The following is a 25,068-nucleotide window of genomic DNA, read 5'->3' as shown; positions in this document are numbered from 1 at the left end:
AATGAAATTCTTAAACTAAAATGCCCATTCAGAAAGACAGAACGATTGCACATCAAACATGTGTAGTCATTTGTATTTTTTATTTTTTTCTCCACTACTTTACACACCAAGTGCTCAAAGAACAATATCAACACAAACAATAGAACATTCCAACAGGCAGTGACTGTTTCCCCCCCGAACCCCACATGACAGGTGACAGGTGACAGGTGACAGCAGAAGCCGTCGTCTCAGTGAAGGGTCAATAGTGGACTAAAACACCAGCACCACAAAATATTGATAGCTTCACAACCGAATACATGGATTAATAGATAATGTATATCTCTTGTTACATTTAGAACAGACACACAATACAGTTCCTTAATAAGCATTTTAAGGATTAGACAAACAGAAACGTTAAGATGAATGATTGAGCATTTTGACGTAAAGTTGTTGCTGCTGGAGCTACAGCTGTCTCTAGTTAAACCTACACTGTGTGTCTGTGTCACTCAAGCAATCTTACTCAGACATTCTCTGATAAATTAGGTAAATCAGCAAATTCAACTATTTGCAGTTAATCTCATTGGCTGTTCTTAAAATCTGGTCCGCTCTAACTTGACTTTCGTAACCAATCCACTGGCTCCACTGCAGGACAGATGTGTAGTGTCACGTGTCAACCAACCACAACTGCATTCTCATTCTCAAAACACCAAGATGAAATACCACCTGCATCGACGCAATCGTCATCTATAATGGTCTATGAGAAAGGTAAACATACCTACAGTATGTGCTCGGTTTCACTTCCTTCAACAAAGCAAAAATCAACCATTCCCAACATGCTCAATCCCCTTTGACTTTTAAAAACCCATTCACTGCTCACACACATTAAATAACATCACTTTTACAGTTGCCACCAGGATCTCTTGTGTCATCAGAGTAACAGAAAACACAGCCTCTTCCCCTTGCTGTTTGTTTGGTATGTATCACCATTGTTGTTTCACATTATGTGTTAAGCTCACACGTTTAACAATGGTATTTTTAAACTCTAAAGTACGGTAGACCGAGCAGGCTGGTTATAGAGAGGGGAGTCGGGGTTGTGGTGGAGGAGCGGAGCAGGTAGGACGATAGGTGTGGTCACAGCAGCATGTAGTAGTCCTTTGGGCTGGCTTAGTAGGCGTGGTTGGCTACGTAGAGGGACTGCCCCGCCGCGTTGCCGCTGCCAAAGGACTCGTACTTGCCCTGTGCAGCCAGGCTGTTGGCCTGGAGGGGGCACGGAGAGAAACATGGCAAACAACAGTGAAAAAACAGATCTTTTTAAAGACGAGCTGAAGTCCAAAGTTCGATAGGATGTTATTATTATGGGATATTAGAAAATGTAGAAAATAAGTTTAGTATATACTTATTTGGAAAAACTATGTATAGTATACACTTATTTTTTAGTACATTGCTTTGTTAACCTTCAAAGTAGGTCCGACGCCAACGGTGCTGTTATTTATATATTTACAGACTTGGCGATGAAATCCCATCTAAAGAGGACATTAAGGCCCAATCCCATTTCTACCCCTTTCCCTTACCCCTTCCCCTTACCCCATCCCCTTAGCCCTTCAATGCAAGGGGGAGGGGTAAGGGGAAGGGGTAGGGGGTAGAAATGGGATTGGGCCTTTGGTGACAGTCGTCTTTCTAATCCTATCGCACTCCCACAAACGCACCTCGGCCCGTTTTATGAACTCCTCGGTGGCGGCCTTCTCGTTGTCCAGCTCTCCCTTCCAGGCGTTGAGGGCGGAGGCCTGCAGTGCGCGGCCGTAGGAGAAGGTCAGAGCCCAGGGCTTGGCCAGGGGGCAGGTATTGATGGCATTGAGGTTAATGCTGGCTTCCTCCTCTGACTGGCCGCCAGATAAGAAGGTCACGCCTGGGGATAGAGACATCATCCACGATATAATGTACACACACACACACACACACACACACACACACACACACACACACACACACACACACACACACACACACACACACACACACACACACACACACACACACACACACACACACACACACACACACAAACACACACACACACACACCAGGTTTTTATTAAAGATTTATTTTTCAAGGTTTTCCCCTTATAATTGTAGAGTGAGACACGAAAATATGGGAAAGAGAGAGGAAGACATGCAGCAAAGGACTACGGGCCGGAATCAAACCCTGGTCCCTGCAGTAAGGACAGGGCCTTAATGGTACCCGCTCTACCCGCTGAGCCACCGGGGCGACCCACACACACACACAGAGTTAGTACGGCGGAGTAAGCCCACCCTTGCCTCATCATTAACTTTAGGAATTGACTTCCTGTCGGACGAAGCACATGACTCACCGGTGACGGCGGGGGGCACCGTGCGTCTCAGGGCTGTGACGGTTGCCATGGCGATCTCCTCGTTGCTGTACTTGTGGGGGCAGGAGTGTCCAGCTGTGACCATGTTGGGCTTCAGCAGCGTACCCTCCAGGTACACATGGTGGTCCGACAGCGCTTTGTAGACGGCCGCAAGCACCTACCGGAACAGAGGGGGGAGGAGGAGGCGGACATTTGGAAACAAAGACATGTGGAGATGATTCTCAATTTACTATTTTTTTGCACACCCATATCACATGAACAAAAATAAACACAAGATCATCACAATGGACCAGCGTGTGACCTCATTAAATCATCCCGCCAATTCCTTTAAAAATCTTGACGTAGTATATTGTGATATCAATTTGAATAAAAATCAAATATGCCTTAAATGGCCTAAATGATCACGGAAATTATAACTATTATACAAACTAGAGTTTCTGCGCTCGCATTGCGAGCGCTCAACCTTTTTAACCAATTAACCTTTTTAACTATTCAGTGCTAATTATCATTTAGGAGGCCACTCAATGACATGCAGAAGCGTCATCAAGACTTTCTACTCCTCATTCAAATATACGGTAATTTACATTTCCTACGGAGAAAATACTACTACAAATTTCAGGATATATTGTTCATACATACAGCCCATCAGGAGAATCGCAGGAGAATATCAGGACTTACACATGTGTCTTTAAGCATCTAGTGTGTGAGCATTTGATTGCATTACAAAATGAGTCCATTTATGGGTTACAGGGGTAAATGTTCAATGGAAAATGTAGTATATTATGCATGCAAAATCAATTATTCAAAAGCTTTTACTGTTATTCAGGGCTCAAAGTACATTGACATTTAAAAAATGCATTTCAACTACTATTGGTTCATTGAAAATAATAATAACAAACAGCTGAAAATTGTGTTAATTTACAGAAGCACCTTAGAGAAATAAACGAAGTGTAACAACAGCTAAGGCAGCAACCTACCTAACTATAGTGAAATAAAGCACAGCCTTGTGTGGGAGAGGGGGAGAGGGAGAAGGGGGGGTCTGAGGGCAAGATTGTGGATTGTACATGACGTGAGAGTTTGAAATGTTTATTTTATTTTATTTTTTTACCAGGAGAATACATCATTGAGATTAAGAAAATGGGGGGATATCAGTATCACGACACTGCGGGATGCGAGATTGATCTTGCTGTTTTCTTTGTACGCACGTGTGTGAGTGTCTGTGTGTGCATGAGTGTGTGGTGTGTGTGTGTGTGTATACGGTGTCCTGCGCTGCCCTTTCCTTGAAACGTCTGTCCAGATAAATCCATATGACAAACGATTTGTGAAGAAGCTCACCTTCTCACTGATGTACTGGCAGCGTTTGAGGTCATGGTCTCCGTCGGGAAGGATCTCAGGCTCCACAATAGGGACAATCCCGTTCTAGAAGGCAGGAGCCAGTTCACAACCCATGAAATTAGACAACAGCATACAATATACCAATATAGAATGATATGAAGCCCAGTGAAAAGAATACTTAGATTTGAGGATAAAATAGCAAGAGTTTAATCCACTAAATCAGCAAGATACCAAGCTGAAAAATCCTAAAATAGCAAGGCCGCAAGATACCATTGTAGGCTGATTCTACGCCACAAAGACCTCACTAGCAAACTAGCAACATATCAAGCTAGCAGGATATTTTCTATGAAAAAGATACAAAGCCACCAAAACGAACCTGTTGGCAGATACTAGCATATCGTGCTAGGACGTTGGCGTTCTCCATGATGGCGAGCTCAGAGGGTGTGTTCTCGGAGATCTTCAGCACACACCGCCACTTGGCGAAGTCAGCGCCATCTTTCTTGTACTGGGCGCAGCGCTCAGACAGCCCATCCAGACCTGGAGGGAAGCAAACACGTTAGACATCATGTCGTGGATGTGTGTGTGACTTGGAGTGTGTTTGGTGGTCCCGGGGTTACCTTGTGTGGTGGTCTCCCCGTCAGTCCCCGCAAGGGGCACAACACCTTTGTCCACCTGCAGAAAGATAAACAAAGGTTACCCATAAATACTGGGAAAGTATAAAGGGGGCGGCAGTGAGATAGAGAGTGAGCCCCAGGCTTTGAGAGAGCGGGGTGTACCTTAATGCCCACGACCAGGCCTCGGTCCTGGATCAGCTTGGAGAAGACGGTCCCGTCGTCGCTGCTCTGGTACAGGGTCTCGTGGAAGAAGATCACGCCGCCGATGCAGCTGTCGATGCGCTCGTCCGCGGTGAAGAGGAGCTGGCGGTAGCGCCGGCGGTTTTCCTCAGTGTTTTCCACACCGATGGGGTTGAAGCGCTTTGCCATGCTCCCTGTGGACGTACACACGGCACTGCTTTATGCTATGCAGGCATGGTGCTGCTAGGACGCACTCACACCGGGGTTACAGACCACATGTGGATATCAAACACTGGTGAGCAGCTCTGTCCCTGAAGATTTATTACTCCGAGTTGCCAGTCTTACTTCCTTAAACACACTTTATATTAAATATAATATAGAACAGAAGTTATATACTCTGGCAAAATTATATATTATTAAATATATATTATTAATTATAAATGCAAATAAACGCAAAGCAAGATGCATATCCTTTCTAGGCAATTTAAATTAACAGAATATAGACATAATAGAGAGACATAATAATTAATTTCACATTACCATGTTAACCAATAGTGACAAAGGGAAGTATCCTCATTTATTGTGTAGCATTCAACAATAATGTGAAAATAACTACAGTTATAATATGTAATATGACAATTCTGTATTATTAATAACAACACACAGCGCTGCCCAACGCATCTTGTTCGTAGGGGAGGCTTTACGAGAGCGAGAGAACGAGAGAGAGAGAGAGAGAGAGGGAGAGGGAGAGCGAGAGGGAGAGGGAGACAGATAGATAGAGAGCGAGAGAGACTACTAGAGAGAGAGAGAGAGAGAGAGAGAGAGAGAGAGAGAGAGAGAGAGAGAGAGAGAGAGAAGAGAGAGAAAGAGAGAGAAAGAGAGAGAGAGAGAGAGAGAGAGAGAGAGAGAGAGAGAGAGAGAGAGAGAGAGAGAGAGAGAGAGAGAGAGAGAGAGAGAGAGAGAGAGAGAGAGAGAGAGAGAGAGAGAGAGAGAGAGAGGGAGAGAGAGAGATAGAGAGAGAGAGGTGAAGGTACCGGTGGATTCATCGGCTGCCAGGATGCCTTTGCCCGGGGCGACGATCCTCTCGGCGATCTCCTGGAGCTCCTTCTTCTGCTCCGGGGTGAGGGCGGGGAACTGGTGAGTCATCTTGGCTGAGGACATAACCACAGGAGATGGAGAGCTTACACTGGGTGCTAGGTCACCTCTAGTTACCGGTTAACCTCTCCTGGGTGACCTCTGTTATCCGATAGTTCATGGTTAACCTCTAGCCATAAACCGTCGGGTTTAAGGTCTCTACTGGTCAGTTACCGTTTAACCACTATACTAAACCCCTTATACTGCTTAACATCTACTAGTTTACCTCTATTCTGGTTTAGCTCTAGTTACTAGATTACCTTTAGTGGTTTGATTACCTTTACTGGTTCACCTATATACATGATGAATTGATAAATTGAACAATTCTAGTCACTGGTTAATCTCCTGTTGCTGGCTGATATTTTGCTGTGACTTGCGATGACTTGAAATCAAACCGCCACAAAATGGAGGACTTGTTAATTCCCAAGCACTGCTGATTCATTATTATGTTGTAATACAAACCCCTCTCCAGACCTTGTCCGATTCAATTACTTCATGTAATTCAAGACACCGGATCTACTTTCATCATCATAATTTTGTGTGTCTATTATTCTCGACTGGGATTGGTTCCCTCATATTGATTTATATTTACCATTTTTATTTCTATGGTTCTATTGTACACATTTTGTTCTTTACAACTTTTTTATATTTTGTATTTATGTATGAGGCAAAGATATATGAATGTATATACGTCTGAATATTAACATATATTTCTATGATTCTCTGCACATCTCAAGAGTCTAAGGCTGTAGAACATATCCCAGTAGCCCCCTAGGTCATAACACACGGCCAATGGCAATGGGCTTCCTCTCCCTCGCTGAACCGTTAATAATCAGTTGCGTAATTCCATACACACTGACTGTGTAGCTACAGCGATTAGAGACACACAGAGAGACAGATAAAGAACGAGTCAGAGGGACCCCATGAAAGGCGGAGAGAAACAGAGCGAGAGAAAAACACAGAGTGTGAGAGAGACCGACAGACTTACTGAAAGAGACAGAGAGAAAAAGATTGAGCATTTGTGTAATAATTTATCTGTGAAATTAAAACGATTTATAATAGAATCAAGATGGCAAAGAGACCAGAGGGAGAGTGTGAGAGAAAGAGAGAGGGAAACAGAGAGATTATGCAATCGCCTTCAGATGAACCGGCCTGCCAGTCTTCATTACATCAAACAATGAGAGACATGCCCCCTAGCCAGCCTGTTCATTTACATTCAGCTCACAAGCTGCTCCCCCTGGCACTTTGGTTTGTGGGTCAGTTTAACGTTGTTTTGTACCATATTCCCAATGTTGCCGTGTCCCTTGGCCCTTCGAACCCTGATTCATACTTTCTCATTTATTGTTAGCACTCTGTGGTTTTATTTATGGAAGTCCAGATTCAGACTCCAAGCATCAGCACCATTATTGGACCTGCTATGCTGCTCTTGTTAATGTTGTCTGCATTGTGGTGGTGGGCCCAACTTCGGCGTAATGTGTGGAATGCGGAATATATCTGTTGTGAATTGTTGCTATAATCCTTTAGTTTGAAGAGCTTTTATCCTCCGAAGCTGACGTGTGCGTGTGCGTGTGCGTGTGCGTGTGTGTGTGTGTGTGTAATGGGCCAATGGCATTGTCACGATATTGAGTGACCCATCACGGTACGCATGGACGTGCGATGCTGCAGTTTATATATGGAACACTGAGATCCAGCAGGACTAAGAGGATCACCTGCCTCTTCGTAATCTACAATCCTGGATGTAGAGGTTACCCTTGTTTACTTCACCAAACGTTTTCAACGTGTGCATACTTGCCAACATATCGAGAAGACATCCTTTGTATTGGACTATGCCAAGCAAAGCAACCCCTTTTGATGAATATTATGCAATGGAATTTGAAGTCAAGACCATTCGTGCCACCAGAAATGGCCTACGTGCCTTTGCGCAGCCAGAGACCCCACCCACCTCCCAGTGACACCGGCCTCCCAGCGCAGATTTAGGAAAATGATCATGTTTACGAATATATAAGTAAGTATGTAAAGTAAGCCAATACAAATGGTTAATGAAGCAGCCAACTAATATAACCAACACGACTGACACTTGTCGTTTCGCCCATCGTCTCTCTGTTGTATGAAGCAAAATGACATGCGTCGCAGATCAGATGATACCCTTTATTTAAATAAATAAACGATTAGTTTAAAATAGTTTAAAACGAAGGAAAAAATTGCCACAGAGATGTATTGCTGCATCACCAAGCTACCTTATTAAGATGAAATATGTCTCTGTTTATCCTATAGTTTAGTTTAGTTTATACGTTTATTTAACAGGGGGCATGCACAACATTGGGTGGCCAGAGTTATCTTATAGTTCATTTACAACTAGGCTGTAGTCCTTCTTACCTGATGATGGATACGAGAGGAACGACTCAGGTGTGCTGGCGATGCAGGGATGGAGTGCGTCTGGCTGTCTGCTGTTTCATGCCCGCAACGCAACGTGACTCTTTACGAAACCCTAGCGATGGGCGGAGCCTGCGTCATATGACGAGGTATTCATCGTCAGTCCTTTATTTAAAGTGCCTCATTGCGCCTGCGCATAAGCCACAACCATGACTCAAACAACAATGCAGTATGAAACTGCAATGTTCGATACTATTAGGTAGAGTGTTGGTGGAAAAAGCAAAGTTAATAAAAATGGTCGATAGAATTGATGGATGCTTGTTGTATGTTACAAAATTGTTTAATACATTAACATTATATAATTATGATGTATTCATTGATTAGTAGGGCTACTGAAATTTCATATCACACAGGGATCATAATCATTGAGTTTTTATTAGAGGCTATTTACGTTGAGTAATATGTTTTTATCATCGTATGCCCATTTAGTTATGGAATAACACTCAGTGTTATTAGTTATGGAATAACCCTTTGACACACAGTGTGTGTGTGCGTGTGTGTGTGAGTGTCACAAACACACACACACACACACACACACACACACACACACACACACACACACACACACACACACATACACACACACACACACAAACAAACACAAACATACATCTGAGCTACATGATATTGTTAAGTACAAAAAAAATCTAGAAATCGTACTCACATTATACAATAACAGCAACGATTTCTGCATGCACAAGTGAGGCATTCCCGGTCATTTCTTCAATAAGAAGATATTTGATTCTGATGTTCAGAAAATGAATGACGGAACCGAAACCTTTGACCTCATGAAACAACCCTATAACTATAACATTGGAAGTAAACAATAAATTAACAACAAATAAACAATGAGTTGTTTAATAAACAGTTTTATTTTCAATAAAATAACAATTATACAGTCCCAGTGCCATTTAGGAACAAAAAAAATATTGTACATTTCAGAAACAATATGGGAAACCCACAATGGGCTCTTCAGGCTCAACGTCTTCAATGTCGAGGGGAATCAGTCGAAAACACATGAAAAATATATCCACATCTGAATAGAAAATATGTCATGCATAATATAAATATAATTTATAGGGGCAGTTGTGTGGGACGGTGCTAGACTTCAGGCAGTTGGCGGTCTGCAGAGTACAGAGTCTGGTGGAAGGACTACAGGTAATGGCATGCCTATTATATGTTTTAAGTTTTTTGGTTTTTCTTTTTGAAAATAAGAAATAATTATTTATTTTGCCAAAAGTGTTGTATCCGGGACCCTGCATGCGGTAAACGATTCTGATGTTTCAATACTTGTCATAATCATTGCTAGTCTTAAATCACAATTAACTCAAACTAAGTCGGAATACACTGGTAGTTTGAAGTGGACAATCACCTTAAAAATATTGCTTTTATGTTTAGTTCTAGGGTTGTTGTGCACCCCTATAATATGTAAACGATCCCACTGTGCTGCTCATATTCTTTGAGACTGGCCGCCATAATAAACAGACAGAGAACTCAAGGTCTAGAGAAACGTAATACCTGATCAACCCTAGGAAGGAGATTGTTTTCCTGTGATTTTCTGTCGAAAATAAAAAGAAGAAAATATAGGCCTGTTGTAGCAAATATATTCTTCTAGGAAAATATCAGACACTTTAAGTAAACCAATGTGATCAAGTGTTGCGTATTCATCACAGGAAGGCTCAATATTTTGTAACACATGCATTTACCCCACAGTTGCAACAAAGTTATGAAAGTCAAGGTAATTTAACCTGACCCTTTGGTCGCGGGAAGATCCTCCATCACGCTAGGCAGTTTAACTCAGTGTGTATGCAAATAAGTAGCCTGGTCATAGCAGTACTACTACCAATCCACAAGCCTCTTCACACAAACACCTCACAACGAGAGACAGTTTCCACTGGCGCAGGAGCAGGCTCCCTGGGCCAGGTAGGACGGAATTGGGGTCACTCTGTGTGATGTCATCGAGGGGCTACCCTGGGACAGGTAGGACGGAGGTGGGGTAGAGGACCCTGAACAGCTGCAGGGACAAGGTGAGTCCTCGCCGAGCTTTGGCAGAGCAATCCGGTCTCTCTCTCAGCTCTAGGATCACCTGGAGAGCAGAGAATTAACACTGATCAACCCTGAATCCGCTGGCCCAGACGGCATTCCTGGGCGGTTGTTAAAATCATGTGCTGACCAGGTTGCACCAGTGTTAACTACAATCTTCAATCTGTCTCTAGCCCACTCTTTAGTTCCGAGGTGCCTAAAAATATCCACCATTATTCCTGTGCCCAAGAAGACCAACCCAGCCAGCTTAAATGATTACCGCCCTATAGCCTTGACATCAGTGGTGATGAAATGTTTTGAGAGATTTGTAAAAGATTTTATATGTTCCTCGACACCTGGCTCATTAGACCCCCTTCAGTTTGCCTATCGACCCAATAGATGTACTGATGATGCCATATCCCGTGTCCTCCACACCACTCTCTCCCACCTGGATGAAGGGAAGGGGAATTACGCACGCCTGCTGTTCATTCACTATAGCTCGGCCTTTAACACCATTGTGCCAAATATTTTAGTCACCAAACTCAAACATCTAGGTCTTAATACATCTCTCTGCTCCTGGGTTCTCAGCTTTTTGAGGGACAGGCCAAAGGCGGTGAAGATTGGTAGCTGCATGTCAAATACTGTCACTCTCAACATTGGTGCCCCCCAAGGATGTGTTCTAAGCCCCCTGCTTTATTCCCTCTACACCCATGATTGTACAGCCAATTACAAATCAAACTCTATTGTCAAATTTGCGGATGATACAGTAGTGATTGGACTCATCTCCAACCACGATGTTGCAGCCTATCTAAATGAAATTAAGATGCTGACATCATGGTGCAATGACAACAGCCTTGAACTATACATTGCCAAAACAAAGGAATTGGTGGTTGACTTCAGAAGGGACAAGCAGAGGCTACATCACACACCACTGAACATCCATGGTACCCTGGTGGAGACAGTGAGTCACTTTAAATATCTTGGAGTAGTCATCTCTAAGGACCTTTCATGGATATCCCACATCTCCAACCTGGTGAAAAAAGCAAGACAGCGTCTGTACCATCTTAGAAAGCTGAACAAATTCAGAATATCCAGAGAGCTGCAGAAAACATTCTACTCAGCAACAATAGAGTCTGTTATTTCTGGAAATATCACAACCTGGTACGGAAATAGCAACTCTCAGGACAAGAAGGCCTTGCATAGAGTCATCAGGTGTGCAGAGAAAATCACCAACACTGCACTCCCTGGACTTCAGGACATCTACACTAGGCGTTGCCTGTCAAGGGCAAATACAATTTTAAAGGACTGTCATCATCACCCAGGCCATATAATGTTTCAATGGTTGCCCTCTGGAAAGCGGCTTCGTTCTCAAAAGGCCAGAACAGAAAGACTGAGAAGAAGTTTTTTCCCCCAAGCCATACAAATGAATGAATGCATAATACCCCCCTCTTCATAAACTTTTTATTTTATTTTATTTATTTAATCCAATCTTCTTACTTTTCAATTATTATTAAACTTTGCACAGCTGGGAGTTGCAGTTGCAATCCCTATTTCAATGCTTTTTCTTTCTCAAATTAAGCATGTGACAAATAAATACTTGAATCTTGAATAACTACTGATTAACCCCCCAAAACATCCCTTAATAACTACAGAATAACTCCTGAAATCCCTGAATAACCTCTTAATAAAATCGGAATAATCCCTGAAAAACCCTGAATAATTCCTTAATACCATCTGAATAAGACCTAAATAACTTTTGAATAACCCCTGAAAAAGCCATGAATAGCAATTGAATAACTTCTGAAAAATCCCTGAATAACCCCTGAACAACTCTTTAATAAACCCTGAATCCCCCGAAAAAAACCTGAATAACTCCTGAATAAACCATTAGTAATCCCTAGATAATTCCTGAATACCCACTGAATAATTCCTGAAATGCCCCTGAACATGCTTGGCAAAAAAACTTGAATAACCCTTTGAATGTTCTGTTTGTCCCCAAATTTATATACTAGCTTTTACATTTTGGTGGATGCAGTAATAGCGCGCTCACATTTCTCCCCACCGGTGGGTCTTTCTTTTCTTCATACAAACATTAATTCTAAACAGCGTTTTACACAGTAGGCCTAGCCTATAATAGGAAATGCTCAAAGGTAAATCAGCGTAATTTAACACTGACTTTTATGGGTAAAGAAGCAACGGTGAAGGACCGTACTAAACGCCCTATCATTGTATGGGTCTGTAAAATGCTAATAAAATCAAAACATGTATTTATTAAGCACCTTTAATGAAAAGGTAATTGGTTGGGGGGAGATCTTATGTTTTATTTATGTTTTTGTCATGCCTTTATACGCTTCAAACTCGTGCATATTGCAAAAAATATGCAACACTGCCCCCTGGGGTCACACTTTTCGGTGGGTCGCAGAATTCGGTGTAACAACGGCACTACTAGTACTACTACTACTACTACTACTACTACTACACTGTACTAGTATTACTATACGTACTACTACACTGTATTAAATAATAGTACTGCTACTACAATGTAGTTGTTCTTCTAATACACTTGTACTACGACTACACTGTACTACTACTAGTACTACTACTACTACACTGTACTAGTACTACTCTGTATTAAGCACAGATAACCTGGAGGCCAGTTCTAGACTTTTTTGTGAGGCTGAAAGGCTCACAAAATATGTAGGCCTGACATTGGCCTGAAATATGTAGGCATTATACGTCCAACATTTGTATACTGTAAGCCAAGTTGTTGGCTAATAGTACAGATCCACCAAGACCAAGTTTCTATGCTAAATGCATTCAGCAAATGAACGCGTACAGGCCTGCTCTACTGAATTAAAGAGCACATCATTATTGGTGGTTCGAATCATCACGTTTGTTGCTGAATCTAATCGTTCTGTGGGAATACTGATCGAAACTTATGAAACCTGGTTTTGATACCATAGCGTTCAGGGAAAACCAAATTAATGGTGAGGTGAGAAGGCCTAGGATCTGAGGTTGCTTGGAAAGATAACTGTTACCTGATAGACAACTGTATTGACTAGTTTTTATACATCCAGGACCAGGTTAGCTTGATTGCTAGCCAGTACCGTCAAACACATTTACCCAAATATTTCCAATGAAGAAACGTCCTGTTATATTACGTCCACCGATAAGGGAGCAAACATTGAAGGACGTTAGGGTGCCCGCCCCCATTTTTTTTTTTTTAAAAAGCAGCTCTGGTTCCGGATCCATTTCCCATTCATTTTCCTTAAAATCGTCAGTTTAAAGCCTGGAACCCATACAATCGGTCCAACCAATGTCGGCTGTGGATTATATGCAAGGGAAACCAGGGTTCTTCTTGACCTCTTCGTTGTACCACCGGCTGCAGTACAACGTTGAGACAAAAAGACCAGGATAGTCACTGCCCGTTGTCCTCCCAGTCCATGACCATATCCTTAAGACCCCCATTTTGATTAGAGCCACTCCCGGCCATTGGTAGCAGTTTTCTCAAGCCTTGACAAATTACGTAATTAATTATTTACGGGTTAATTAACCCGTAGGCGTGGTTTATTTACCACTACTTCCACTTCCATAACAATTCTTACCTGTGCTCCGAGATACTTTTTGAACCACTTGCCAAACGCAAGCACGTTTACTTTGCGTCTCTGCTGCATAAACCACATTGAACAATTACCACTCAAGTCATAACTTTCCCCAAACGATGAGACTAGTTTTTCAACCCAAGCTTGGATTAGCAGTCATCTTTGAGACTTGAACAATAAATGGCAACCAAAGTTGACAGTGAAATAAGTCGGGAACAAAGTGGTTTCCGGTTACAATGTGCATTATCATTAACAGTAACTTTAAGCATTAGAAGACACTTAAACCAAAGGTTTTTTTATTACTAACAAACTGCCAAATACACTAGTTTGTGTAGACCCCAGAGGGCCTGGTCCTATAAACAAACTTTGAAGACATCTAATTCCAGAGCTATCACTTAAAACATAGGCATACCACACAAATTAAGTCAACACAGAAGCGAAAAGAACCCCCTCCCCCTTCCAGACAGCAGTCCATATCAGCAAGCCCTTCTCCGCATTAGTCATATCTGAAGACACTGCCCTTTAAAACATCCAGAAAGGTGCGCACCGGTTGACGAGGACACAAAAGAGGCAAGCATTCCCTTTCGCAGATACAAGTCTATTTACATTGAATTATCATATTCCAACATCGGCCATGTGGTAAAGGGGGAGAAAGATCGTTAACATTTTGAATTTAAAAAGAATTTTTTTGTTCATTGGAATTTAGTTATATCATAATTGTTTTGTTGATTTGGTAACCATGGCCACTTTAAACCTCAGTAACTAGACCCTACTGCAGAGGACACCCACTTGACCTTGTGCCCTTCCAGGTGAACTTAAGACTTGGCTCAAGAGTCTGGAAGCACCAGAACAGGGGGAAAAAAAATTACTGAAAAATGTTTATTTTTTCTTCAAAAACAAAACAAAAGCTCCTTTACAGCATCAATGTTTTGTTCTGTAAAGTCAGCAGACATGTAAAATACAACCCTTACAATACATTAGAATCAAAAGGTACCAAAAAGTACGGTAAAAATAACACTTCCAGTTGTGGAAATGTGGGAAAAAAAAAAGAAAACTACGGGAAAAACAAAACATGACCGGGTAAAAAAAAATTGGAAAAAGTTACATTTTATTCTGATGGTTTCTGTACAAAATGGTCGTCTGCCATAAAAGTTGAGTGGAGTCTTGTGTCCCCGCCAGGCTACCATAAGTCCAATCTTACACTGGATCACTTGAGCACTGAGGAAGAGAGGAGAAATATTTAAATAAAATAAAATCAGCTATTTAATTGCACAACCAATTTAAGCCAACACTAATGCGCGTTCAAATACATCTATACTACTGTTGAAAGCAGACATGCATCCTTACGCCCTCAGAAGGACTGATCACTTACATTTATTTTTGCGTTGCAAGCATGTACCGTTGGCCAATAGCAATGCTGTATTTGTTTAATACAAAGTATTAAACTTGTCAAGCAACAGATTGACGATTACATTTCCAACATTTTTATGACAATGGTAGACCTGATCGTGAGATACATGACTGGACTTCCTTGTCAAACTATGTAATGGCATTACCAAACATTTGTTTTGAGTATCATGGTAGCCTATGGTGAAACAGAAAACCTTGTCAAACCCTGGGGTATTGAAGCGCGTTTCCTCTAAACTACCTTTTTTGGATACATTTCAAGAGATTACTTCCATGCAGCAAAATATCCTAAAAGCTTAAATTTGAGCGAAATTAAATTTTTAACATTGAATTATTAGAAGGAAGTAACGAATTATATGGGGCACAAAATACCCCAAGAGAAAAAGGATTGTATATGCCAAAAACTACATTTTTTTTAGGCTAAACAGGCCAACATAGACTCTGCAGTCAAATATTGTTACACTGCTGCTTAGAGCAGTACTGCTTAGAGCAGCAAAAAAAAAAAAAGTTTTTTTTGTTGGGTCCAATTACTTGGGCGCACGTCAGAACATGCTAGTTGAATGGATGAGGATCCCTTCTTGGGGGAAAAGGCCAAACCATTTTGCAAGTGCATTTCTATATGGTCGTGGGCCGAGTCATTGCCGTTGGGCTTCCCAATCAAGAATGAGCACTTGCTGGGGAGCCAAACTGAAGTTGGGTCACCGTATGAGAACTATGCAAACAGAAAATTACATAATCACAGACTGCGCACAGTTCCTGTGTTCCTGTGAATATGCGAGGTAACAAAAGCTCCCCAGTGCAAAAGTTGGTAGGTCACAGAAATGATGACTAATTCTGCATGACCTATTCAACGCTTAACTCTTGCCACAAGAATTTAAAGTAGTTTGTTTTGAAATTTAGCGGATTTTCTCAGCATTTCTTTCCACTAGATTATCTTTAAACTCAACCATCATGTGAATAATCAAATGCTCTTTTTTAATATATATATACATATATACATCTACACATATATATACATATATACATATACACATATACACATATAGCCATTTATCTCAGACAACACAACAAGTGTAAGAACAGACTACGGCCAACTAGACTGGAGATCAGTGATGTGCTGAGTGGGCATAAGATCATGTTAGTTGAGGGCACAGCGTGGAAGCGTTGGGCGCCCTTGGCAGCATGTTGTTAGGGAGGCAGAAGCAGAGGAAGAGACCCCAGGATGAAGGGATGATTCAGGTTTTGAAACTAGCCTGTGCTGCTAACTAGTAGGTATGTGTAACATTAGGACACTTTTATGCACCGGTTGGTAACTGAAGCCTAAGGGCTGGCAAGAAAGGATGGTCATTGACTTATGCATGCCTTCAGTGAACCATTGAGCCCAAATATTTTTTACAGGCTTTGGAAATAGCCAAAATATTATCTAAGATGCTTCACAATGCAAGAGATTACATTTATAATGAGCAGACAAGCTTTTTAAGATCCTGAACCATCCCGCAAGTGTGAAGATGCTTAGCAGCTGAAAAGCAGATAGCCTCCCATCTCCCAGATAAGCAAAACCCATGGGCTTGTGGTCCACCTCAACCCATTTCTGAAGTCTTTGTCTTTTACTAGTGTATTTTAGTAGAAGGCAGGTTCTCTCCTGCAACATCTCATAAATCTAGAGCCAAAGAGGGTGCTTGAATAAGGGAATATTAAAAAAAGGGGTGTAATGGGCCAATTTCTCACTATACTAATACAAGTAATCCCAGGCAGTTTGAACATTACATTATGAACTAACAAGGGTCACATAGTGAAGAGGTTGTTGGGATCAATTAAGACATTTAATTTAAAAAATAACGCAGTTCACTGCCAGCTTTGCCACATTGGCCAGATAAAAATGAGATTCAGTCATGGTTACATAATAAATATTCTACAGCCTGTCCACTATGATGTCCCCCAATGTCCCCTCCCATGTGTGCCATGACAGCTGTGGTAGTCACAAGTGTTGACTATGAAGACATAGCATACCTTGCACTACAATGTGATCAGTATGGCTTGTAGCTAGTCTGGTGGCCTCCCCGTCTTGGAGTTTTCCCAAAGCTGGCACTGCCCTGGTCTGCGGGGGACAGAGAGAGAGGCCACTGAGTACCTTAGAGCACAGACAAGTCAAACAGTCAGGCAGCTCCACCCGTCAGTCCAGCCACATGCCACAGCGCCGCCAGCCAGCCAGCGCGCCGTTGCTCAGTGTTGCTGTGTGCGTGTACCAGGGATGCAGCACTAGAGCGTGTTAGACAATAAGCTAGCCATTTCATGAGACATGGCCCATTTTAGTTTGACAAATTTGGTTTTTTTTTTTGTATCTTCCAATTTGGCAATAGTGTGGTAGATCTGAAAGGGTAGATCTACCGACTATGCCTTGGGTACAACTATGGGAGATTGGAGTTTTTGGGTAATCCAGATCTTTGAATTACACTACTGGTGCATCCCTAGTATTTGAGTACTTACTGTAATCATAAGCGCCGCCGCCGCCGCCATATCCACCATAGTAGCCTGAGCCATAGTCGTAGCCTCCGTATCCACCATAGCCTCCGTAACCGCCCTGGGAACCGTAGCCCTGGTTCCAATAGTTACCATAGCCTTGGTTCCAGCCTTGGCTCTGGGCTGAGTAAAAAAATCAATACAAATTGGGACAATTATCCATACCTGTATCAACTCATCTGCCTTATAAATCAGAAAGGATTTAAAAATACATTGGCTACCTAAAATCGTACAACCATGGAATCCGTTCCTTGAACGCATCCATTATAAGCTGTGGGTGAGGAGCACAATAAAGAACCACCAGCGCCCTTACCTCCACCGCCACCTCCTCCTCCTCCTCCACCGCCGCGCCACCTGCCACCACGACCACCACCTCCGCTGTAGCCGCCCCCTCGGCCACCCCCGTACTGCTGCTGCTGGTACACGTCTTTGGGCTGGGCGATCTTCAACTCACACTGGGGACATGAGATACAACATAAACCCCTGTCCAACATGGACCTTAAGCTTTCCTAATTTTGGGTCACTAAGTACTCCTGAAGTCTTTTGCGCTTCCTTGAAGTGGTACCTTGCTGCCTTCGACCGTGTGGAATTTATTCTCAAGACACTTCTTGACGCTGGCCTCGTCTTTGTATGTGATGAAGATGAACCCCCGCCTCTTCTTCATCTTGGGCTCAACTGGCAGCTCAATGGTCTCAATCTTAAAGAAAATACGTAATATTAGCAAATAAGTAAGAACTAAATGGAACAATATAGGTAAAAGAAAACTAATGTGACATTTATTTCTCCAGCCATACAATAGTATGAATGTTATTATTCCAACACAGGCTTTTTTCCGTATAATTTAGGAAAGGTCTCCCATACATTCGATATAGTAAAAAAGGGTCAGGAATTCCCCACAACATGACGGCATAGACTAACCTCTCCAAAAGTTCCAAAGTATTCCCTGATGGTTTCTTCTGTGGCCTCAGGATTCAGCCCTCCAACAAAGATCTTCTTTGCAGGCTCCTTCTTCATCGCCATGGCCCTCTTGGGGTCGATTTGACGTCCGTCCAGTCTGTGTTCGCTCTGCTCTAGGACCTATACCGAAGGAAAAACGTCATGCACACGCACTGAAGGGATACAATAGGGCTCCATGAATTCAAATAGTACGGGCAGCTATTTAAAATGGCTATTTTAGTTACTGCATGTGCATTAGTTTCCCAGAATGTTAAAACCCATTGTTTTAAAAACCAATCAATGCTATAGACTAGAAATTGTACGAGCGCAACCAAGCCAGCGTAGCACGTCTGGAAACCACCCACCTTGTCCACGCTGGAGGAGTCTTTAAAAAGGACGAATCCGAAGCCGCGGGATCGGCCCGTGCTGGCGTCCATCTTAATGGTGCAGTCCGAGACCTCGCCGAACTTCGAGAAGTAGTCCTTCAGGTCCTTTTTACTGGTGTCCCAGCTCAGGCCGCCCACGAACATTTTACTGCAGACAGTGTGGAAAGTTACTTCGACATCCTTCTCCTATAGCCATTAGTTTCAGTTTACTTAACATTGTGACCCTTCCCATAGCGTGCAAAATTAAAGTTAATTTTGCCATTGAAGCTAAACATTTAACTACAGGGGACGAATAATACTTTCTAGACACAGAATCTTTGGTACTACATAAAAGAAAGTCATTTACCACTCAGTCAAGAAAATTCAAGAGTTAGCACTACAAACTAACAGAAGGGAAAGCCAACATTCTACCTATTCTCCCTAGACCTTGAATTTGAACCATTCAATTTTCTACGCCTAGCCAAAAAAGTAGAATGCAACAGGGTCCTCCTGCATCCCGATGGTCACGTTGAGCCCGAATGGTAAATTAAGAGACCCCAGTGCATTGTTCCTTCAAGTAGTGTCAAAACAGGGCATCAAAACCCCAGGCACGTGTTAACCTAAATGTGAACCATCTTCCAGGTAACATCCTCTTACCCTGCATCATCTTCTCCTTTGCTAGCGTTGATTTTTCCACCGTCTCCGGCTTCCTCCGGCGTTACTTCGGCCTCAGCATCTCCCTCGCCTTCTCCTTCTGCCTCTACGTCGCCTTCGCCTCCTTCTGCTGCTGCTTCTGCTGCTGCTGCTTCTGGTTCTGCTTCTACGTCTCCTTCTACCTCTGCTTCTACGTCTCCTTCTACTTCGCCTTCTGCTTCTTCTTCTTCTTCTTTGACAGCAAACTCCTCTTGGTCGGCTCCGTTCTGCTCCTCCTCTCCCTCGTTGCCATTCTGCTCGGAAGTCTCCATAAACTGATTTTCGGTGTCGCTCATTGTGATGGATGGGGGGGCTAATGGAGAAAACAATTACAATCGGACCATCGTGGAATACATGTTGCAGTCTGTAACAAGTAAGCAATAATTAAGGACAAAGGGTTATCGATGGAACTACTACAACAATGGATACACCAATGTATCAAAAACAAACCCAACAATCGACGCTATTAGATGCATCCATTTGGACACAAATGGATGGATACACCGTACAATAATATCAGATGGGTTCCTTGGACTTTGGATCGATATAGAAACTAATAGCTAAAGTCGAATACGGAAGAAAATGTCGCAGTTCGTGTGAAACTAAAATATCGTACCGAGTGTATGCAAGTGTTTGCAGAGCAAAATAAAACCTATCGACAAATAGCCATAATGTAACAATCATAGCGATGCGAAGACTTTAAACACACTGCTCTCCATTTTGAGGATTCAAGCCGGGCGCGCTTTACGAGCTCCCTTACCGCCCGATGCACGGTGCAGGCCCGGCACAAACCTCTACACAGCACCCTGCACCGGTACACTGAACACCTGGGGGGTAATACCGATATGAAACAGCCTAATATGCAAACTTTTGCACACTAAATTGGCATAAATGTGTTTTTTTGTAATGGTACATACAAACAGCGGGGTTCTAGTCAAAGCCTTGTGCGGCCCTCCCCCCATAAAGCGCGTTAGCTTAGCACTTAGCACTTTCTTCCCGATCAAAACAGACCACAGATCGCCTAGCTGCTAAAATACGGATAAATGCAACCTAAGAGTGAACATTGTACGTGAGAACCATTATAACACAATCGATTTACCGAACAGCTTTTGTGGCGAATGAAGCAAAACATGCGCTTACTTCAGAGACGAGGAGACGGTGACTTGCTTCTCAAGATGGACACTCCGAATTCGCCGCTAACTCGTGGCGAAATATATATCACCGGATGTGAGCGCGAACGACAAGACGTTACAACAACAACGGCTGTGATAGGCCACAGGGGGCGGGCCTTGTAATGAAGGAGGCTTTTTATTGGTCACTTTTATGAGCTGACAAAAACAAACTGGCTTATGCTGTATTGTGAGGAGAGAATGTCCTTACAACGGGTATGGCTGGCTGCGTGATGTTCACATTATGTTCCTACTTCTTAAATACACCCCGACACGGACGGTTCTCGGTGTTTTGATTGAGCAATGTTTAGTCCTTTCCGAGATTTCTGTAGACGTACCCGACGATCCTCTTCTGGTTTGTTGTGCTGCGAGTTGATGAGACGTAATTAAATAAATAAACCCACCACGAGGAAACCTTGGGTTACTAGGAGTCTTCTCTAGTCTAAGATTTGTCATAATCTAAAACATAACTATTCTATGCGTTTCGTGACGGGAAATACAGCGAAATTAAGCTTTAATGGTCGGTTTACCACACGTTACAATAGTATCAAACTATATTCTCTATTGCGTTGCATAACATGATCCATGTACACACGTGTACAGGGTTGCACGTGTTAAAGAGTCGTGGAAAAAAAACCTGTAGGCCTACATCTGTTGCATCACAAATGCTTATAGCCCCATCCAGGTTGCATTATAAAACATGACAACCGATTCTTAATCCATTACAGGGGATCCCTTTTCATAGTTAGGAGTCAGGATCCGAACACTCCTCCGAACCTACCAGCACATTAGATATAGCTCATCGCTCAAATGAACTTTCCCCCTGGAATATCCATGTCCCTCGATTGTCCTTTTCACAACTTTATTTCCAGTTATAACCTGCTTCAAATGAATCATGTTTAGACACGTTGGATTTCGAGAACTGTCCCCATAGTTATTTAACCACTTATATCAATACACTTTGGGTTAAAATCCTGATATTTGATAGATACTACTTTTGAGTCTGGCATGCAAGTTCATATATTCATGCTTCAGTACAATCATGACCTAGTGCAACCTATACTCCATTTACAGTTCAATTTGTAACCATACTATAAGATGAAAGACACAGGCCGGACATTTCTTGTCAACCGTTTATTTACATCTGATACACATTTAGATTACTTGAAAATACATTTAGAAGTTATGTTTTATTTAAAATAGTTGAAACTTTTAAAACATGCTTAAGCAGCATCACTTTAAACCATAATCTTCACAATTTAAATCATTCAACAGTTATCCTTTAAAAATACAACCGTCAAGACACAATCATTTTGTGTCAGATCGTAACGTTTTTTTATCCTGTAAAAAAGTTCCATAATTCTTAATTCATATAATAATAATTAATAATTCTTCTTTCAAGGTCACGAGCAGCTGACTACAGGGATTTTCAGCACCTTTGAACAAATTAAGCTCTCCAGGTTCTGGATGTGGTCCAAGTCTATGAGCGGGACTTGCTCACCCAATGGTACTTGTCAACACGAGGGCCAGAAAAGGAGAAACTTGGTCGATGGGACCTAAACGCCTTCTGCCCATGGAACTGGGGGCCCGGAGGAGGAAGAGCAGCAGCAGTAGGGAAGTGAGGCGGAAATCCGTCCCCGGTAAAAGCCTTCCTCTTGGGGTAGTTGACCCAGGGCTGGGGCACGCTAGTGGCAAACTCGTTGAACTGAGGAGAAGGGATAGGATTAGGTCTTGGGTGGAGAGAAACTGAATAACACGTTTGTGGCATCCACATTAACTTGCATGCGTTTGTGTTAGGGGTCATTAAGGAGATATTCAAGGTAAAAAATTATGCATTTTGTAAACACAACAAAAACTGGAAATTAACTTTGTACTTTCAAAAGGTTAAAGATCTGGATTCCTGTGGGGTTGGAGCACAGAGAATACAGGTTTCCAAACTAACATACAAACTCAAGCGCAAATATATATATTTTTACAATAAAAACACTCCCGTCCATTCAAATACAGATTGATGGTGCAGCTTAGCCACACAGCCCACCTGGTAGATGCTGTTGGGGTTGCTGACGGTCGGGATCGTCTTCTGCTCTGGTCGGGAGAGAGGGGCGGACGCGGGGAGATGGAGGGACACCGATGGGTTGCTGCTACTGCAGCTGCTCCGGCTGGTGTCTCCGCACGAGACGTCTTCCTCGTCGTCCGAGGAGGCCCCCGAGGGGACATCCAGGCTGGCCCGCTCCACCGCACGCTGGATGCGGTGAGAGAACTCCCGGTCACTGCGGTTGTCGCCACTCAGCAGCGATACGCAGAACGGAGCCGTGTTCTCGCCATATCTCGAGAGACAGAGCACATCGTTACTTTCCATCAGACCGGGGCCAAATTAGCTAGACAACTAGTAAGACACCGCATCACATTATTTTCCTGCAAAGAGATTTCAGAGGCACATCCATAACGAGAAGGTAAGGGGTAAGCAACTTCGACACCTAGATGTAGTCTGATGACATTTCTAGGTTTCGAATGAGGAACCGTTTGGCTGAGAGTGGCAATATGGATACCGCAAGGACTCCAGTGCCCCTGATAGAGATAACGCAACAGGGCTTGGCAATTGTGAGGTCACATCTGAATGGGCACCGCAATGTGGGAAGCATAGGAATGTAATTTAGGTAGTAATGGGGTTTTGGTCATCGTCTAGTGATAATTGGGGCATTGTAGGTTAAAGTGTTCAATCCGCCACTGCGTTTCTCGTATAAAAAAAAAAGAGGTTAAAACAATGCTTTGATTGGCCTAGGTTAAATTATGTTTACTTAAGATCTTATGTGACTACAACTCGAGCAATCTCAAAATGGTGAGCATTTGCCTCATAAAATCCCATGATACATTCTGATGAACAACCCCTACTAAGGTGAATCAGCAGTATTTTATAGTTTGCAGCCTCAATTGCACCCTTGGCTGAGACCATCGAATGAGACAATGGTTGGTGATGATAGGGTTGCGCGGTTTGGCTGCCTACCTGCAGGACACTTCCCCTGGGTCCACCCACAGGGTGAGCTCCCTTGGCAGGCCCAGACCCTCGTATCGTACTCCGCTCCGGACACAGGCCTGCTCCAACACCGGGTCCCTCAGCATGACTCGGTTCATTCGCAGACACCTTCCAAGACAAGGTGCAAAATTGATGGCAGCTTTGGACGGTTCCATGAAGGAAGTTGAATAATGAATTAGGCCTAGTCAGGTGGGATGATGTCACGAGGGCTGAATTAGCGTCATTTGGTCATAGTTGAGTTACTTATTTTGACAGATTTAACTTAAGGAAGCACTTTACTTCATGGTTACTGGCCTACTGCATGTTCAGAGAACAATTAAACAATGATTAATTCAAGAGGAAAGGAATAAGCATCCATAACAAAAGCAATTCATTGCGTTTGTATTTTAAGCAGTGATCGTTCTCAATATATCCAAGCATATGTTGTGGTCTACAAAAATTAAACCAATGCATTGCCTGTGAATCGATTTTTTTTGCAGTTTTACTACAATGTCATTCCTTAAGGAGTGCATACTCAGCAGGTAGGACTACACACCTGTACGCCTGTCCTTTGCATGGTGTGCTGGGCTCCCAGTGGTTTTTATAAGTCTCAAACAGTAATGATGTCAGAGCGGCTGCGAAGCGCCTCCTACCGTCCCCATCTAGACCGCTGTATCTCTTTACCAGCCGGGCAATGAAAAACACAGCGGCGGCTATCTCTTCTTTCATGGCCTCAACAATTGCAGAGAAGATACTCAACAGAAAAAAAAAAAAAATAGGCACACACTTTCCTAACAAACACTTGTTCCAGCAAATGCACGATCACAACACTAGACACATCCAAACTATCTTAGTTAAGGTTAAAACACTGTTGCAGCTTAAAATCCTACCAGGGTTGCACTTCACATAATCCAAAAAACTATTTTGCTTAATAAGAAAAACCTAAAACACATGGTAAGCGGGACCACTCAAGCAAACAAATTTGCTCCTGGAACCTTAAAAAACACACAGGCCTGTTGTATGGTTTCAACACATTCAGCCCCTTATCTACTCAATATTGCAAGAATATTAACTCTAAAATATCGACAATATATCGACAAATATCGACTTTCTTTTTTTCATTCATGTACCAGATATTGTAAAAATAAAACAGGTCTAAGAACCTCTAGATGGTAAACGTGGCGTCTGTGGTGAAGACACACACCTGCACATGGTTAATTTAATGTGTGGGAGGGGAGGGGGTGGGGACTGAAACAGGTGAAAGGGAGGGGGGGGGGGGG

General features: G+C 42.7%; 3 protein-coding genes across 4 annotated transcripts; all 3 read right to left on the bottom strand.

Annotated features, from left to right (window-relative positions):
* Positions 1-71: 71 nt before the first annotated feature.
* On the bottom strand, positions 72-8,120 carry aldocb (aldolase C, fructose-bisphosphate, b). The gene is made up of 9 exons (XM_056593553.1): positions 8,005-8,120; positions 5,529-5,645; positions 4,477-4,688; positions 4,318-4,372; positions 4,077-4,237; positions 3,701-3,784; positions 2,348-2,522; positions 1,686-1,885; positions 72-1,236 (listed from the first exon to the last, which is right to left on the bottom strand). The coding sequence occupies exons 2-9, from the start codon at positions 5,638-5,640 to the stop codon at positions 1,144-1,146; spliced, it is 1,092 nt and encodes a 363-aa protein (XP_056449528.1). The 5' UTR covers positions 5,641-5,645; positions 8,005-8,120; the 3' UTR covers positions 72-1,143.
* Positions 8,121-13,311: 5,191 nt separating this feature from the next.
* LOC130385181 (heterogeneous nuclear ribonucleoprotein A/B-like) lies at positions 13,312-20,856 on the bottom strand. 2 transcript variants are annotated; one of them, XM_056593551.1, is made up of 9 exons: positions 20,747-20,856; positions 19,571-19,919; positions 18,914-19,082; positions 18,531-18,689; positions 18,178-18,309; positions 17,926-18,067; positions 17,580-17,735; positions 17,103-17,190; positions 13,317-14,903 (listed from the first exon to the last, which is right to left on the bottom strand). In XM_056593551.1, exons 2-8 carry the CDS (start codon positions 19,900-19,902, stop codon positions 17,120-17,122), a joined length of 1,161 nt encoding a protein of 386 aa, XP_056449526.1. In that variant the 5' UTR covers positions 19,903-19,919; positions 20,747-20,856; the 3' UTR covers positions 13,317-14,903; positions 17,103-17,119. The 2 variants fall into 2 exon arrangements, with proteins under 2 accessions (XP_056449527.1, XP_056449526.1); XM_056593552.1 differs by lacking the exon at positions 17,103-17,190 and having other exon boundaries at positions 13,312-14,903.
* A 1,019-nt stretch (positions 20,857-21,875) lies between these two features.
* Positions 21,876-25,005, bottom strand: btg4 (B-cell translocation gene 4). Its single transcript, XM_056593562.1, has 4 exons — positions 24,345-25,005; positions 23,780-23,917; positions 22,814-23,102; positions 21,876-22,480 (listed from the first exon to the last, which is right to left on the bottom strand). The coding sequence occupies exons 1-4, from the start codon at positions 24,515-24,517 to the stop codon at positions 22,256-22,258; spliced, it is 825 nt and encodes a 274-aa protein (XP_056449537.1). The 5' UTR covers positions 24,518-25,005; the 3' UTR covers positions 21,876-22,255.
* Between the last annotated feature and the right edge of the window lie 63 nt (positions 25,006-25,068).

The sequence above is a fragment of the Gadus chalcogrammus genome, chromosome 7 (assembly GCF_026213295.1).
Source record: "Gadus chalcogrammus isolate NIFS_2021 chromosome 7, NIFS_Gcha_1.0, whole genome shotgun sequence".
NCBI classification, from domain to species: domain Eukaryota; kingdom Metazoa; phylum Chordata; class Actinopteri; order Gadiformes; family Gadidae; genus Gadus; species Gadus chalcogrammus.
Note: the sequence above shows the minus strand (reverse complement) of the source record. Positions and strands in the feature narration are given on the sequence as shown.

Bases quoted from the DNA above. Each gene is read 5' to 3' on its own strand.
- aldocb (XM_056593553.1), bottom strand. From the start codon at position 5,640: ATGACTCACCAGTTCCCCGCCCTCACCCCGGAGCAGAAGAAGGAGCTC. The intron at 4,238-4,317 runs GTAACCCCGGGA...GCTTCCCTCCAG, and splicing joins CGGGGAGACCACCACACAAG to GTCTGGATGGGCTGTCTGAG. The intron at 3,785-4,076 runs GTTCGTTTTGGT...CCTGCCTTCTAG, and splicing joins ATGCTAGTATCTGCCAACAG to AACGGGATTGTCCCTATTGT.
- LOC130385181 (XM_056593551.1), bottom strand. From the start codon at position 19,902: ATGAGCGACACCGAAAATCAGTTTATGGAGACTTCCGAGCAGAATGGC. The intron at 18,068-18,177 runs GTACCACTTCAA...TCATGTCCCCAG, and splicing joins ACACGGTCGAAGGCAGCAAG to TGTGAGTTGAAGATCGCCCA. The intron at 17,736-17,925 runs GTAAGGGCGCTG...TTTTTTACTCAG, and splicing joins AGGAGGAGGTGGCGGTGGAG to CCCAGAGCCAAGGCTGGAAC.
- btg4 (XM_056593562.1), bottom strand. From the start codon at position 24,517: ATGAAAGAAGAGATAGCCGCCGCTGTGTTTTTCATTGCCCGGCTGGTA. The intron at 23,918-24,344 runs GTGTGTAGTCCT...TTGTCTTGGAAG, and splicing joins TGCAAAGGACAGGCGTACAG to GTGTCTGCGAATGAACCGAG. The intron at 23,103-23,779 runs GTAGGCAGCCAA...CTGTCTCTCGAG, and splicing joins CCAGGGGAAGTGTCCTGCAG to ATATGGCGAGAACACGGCTC.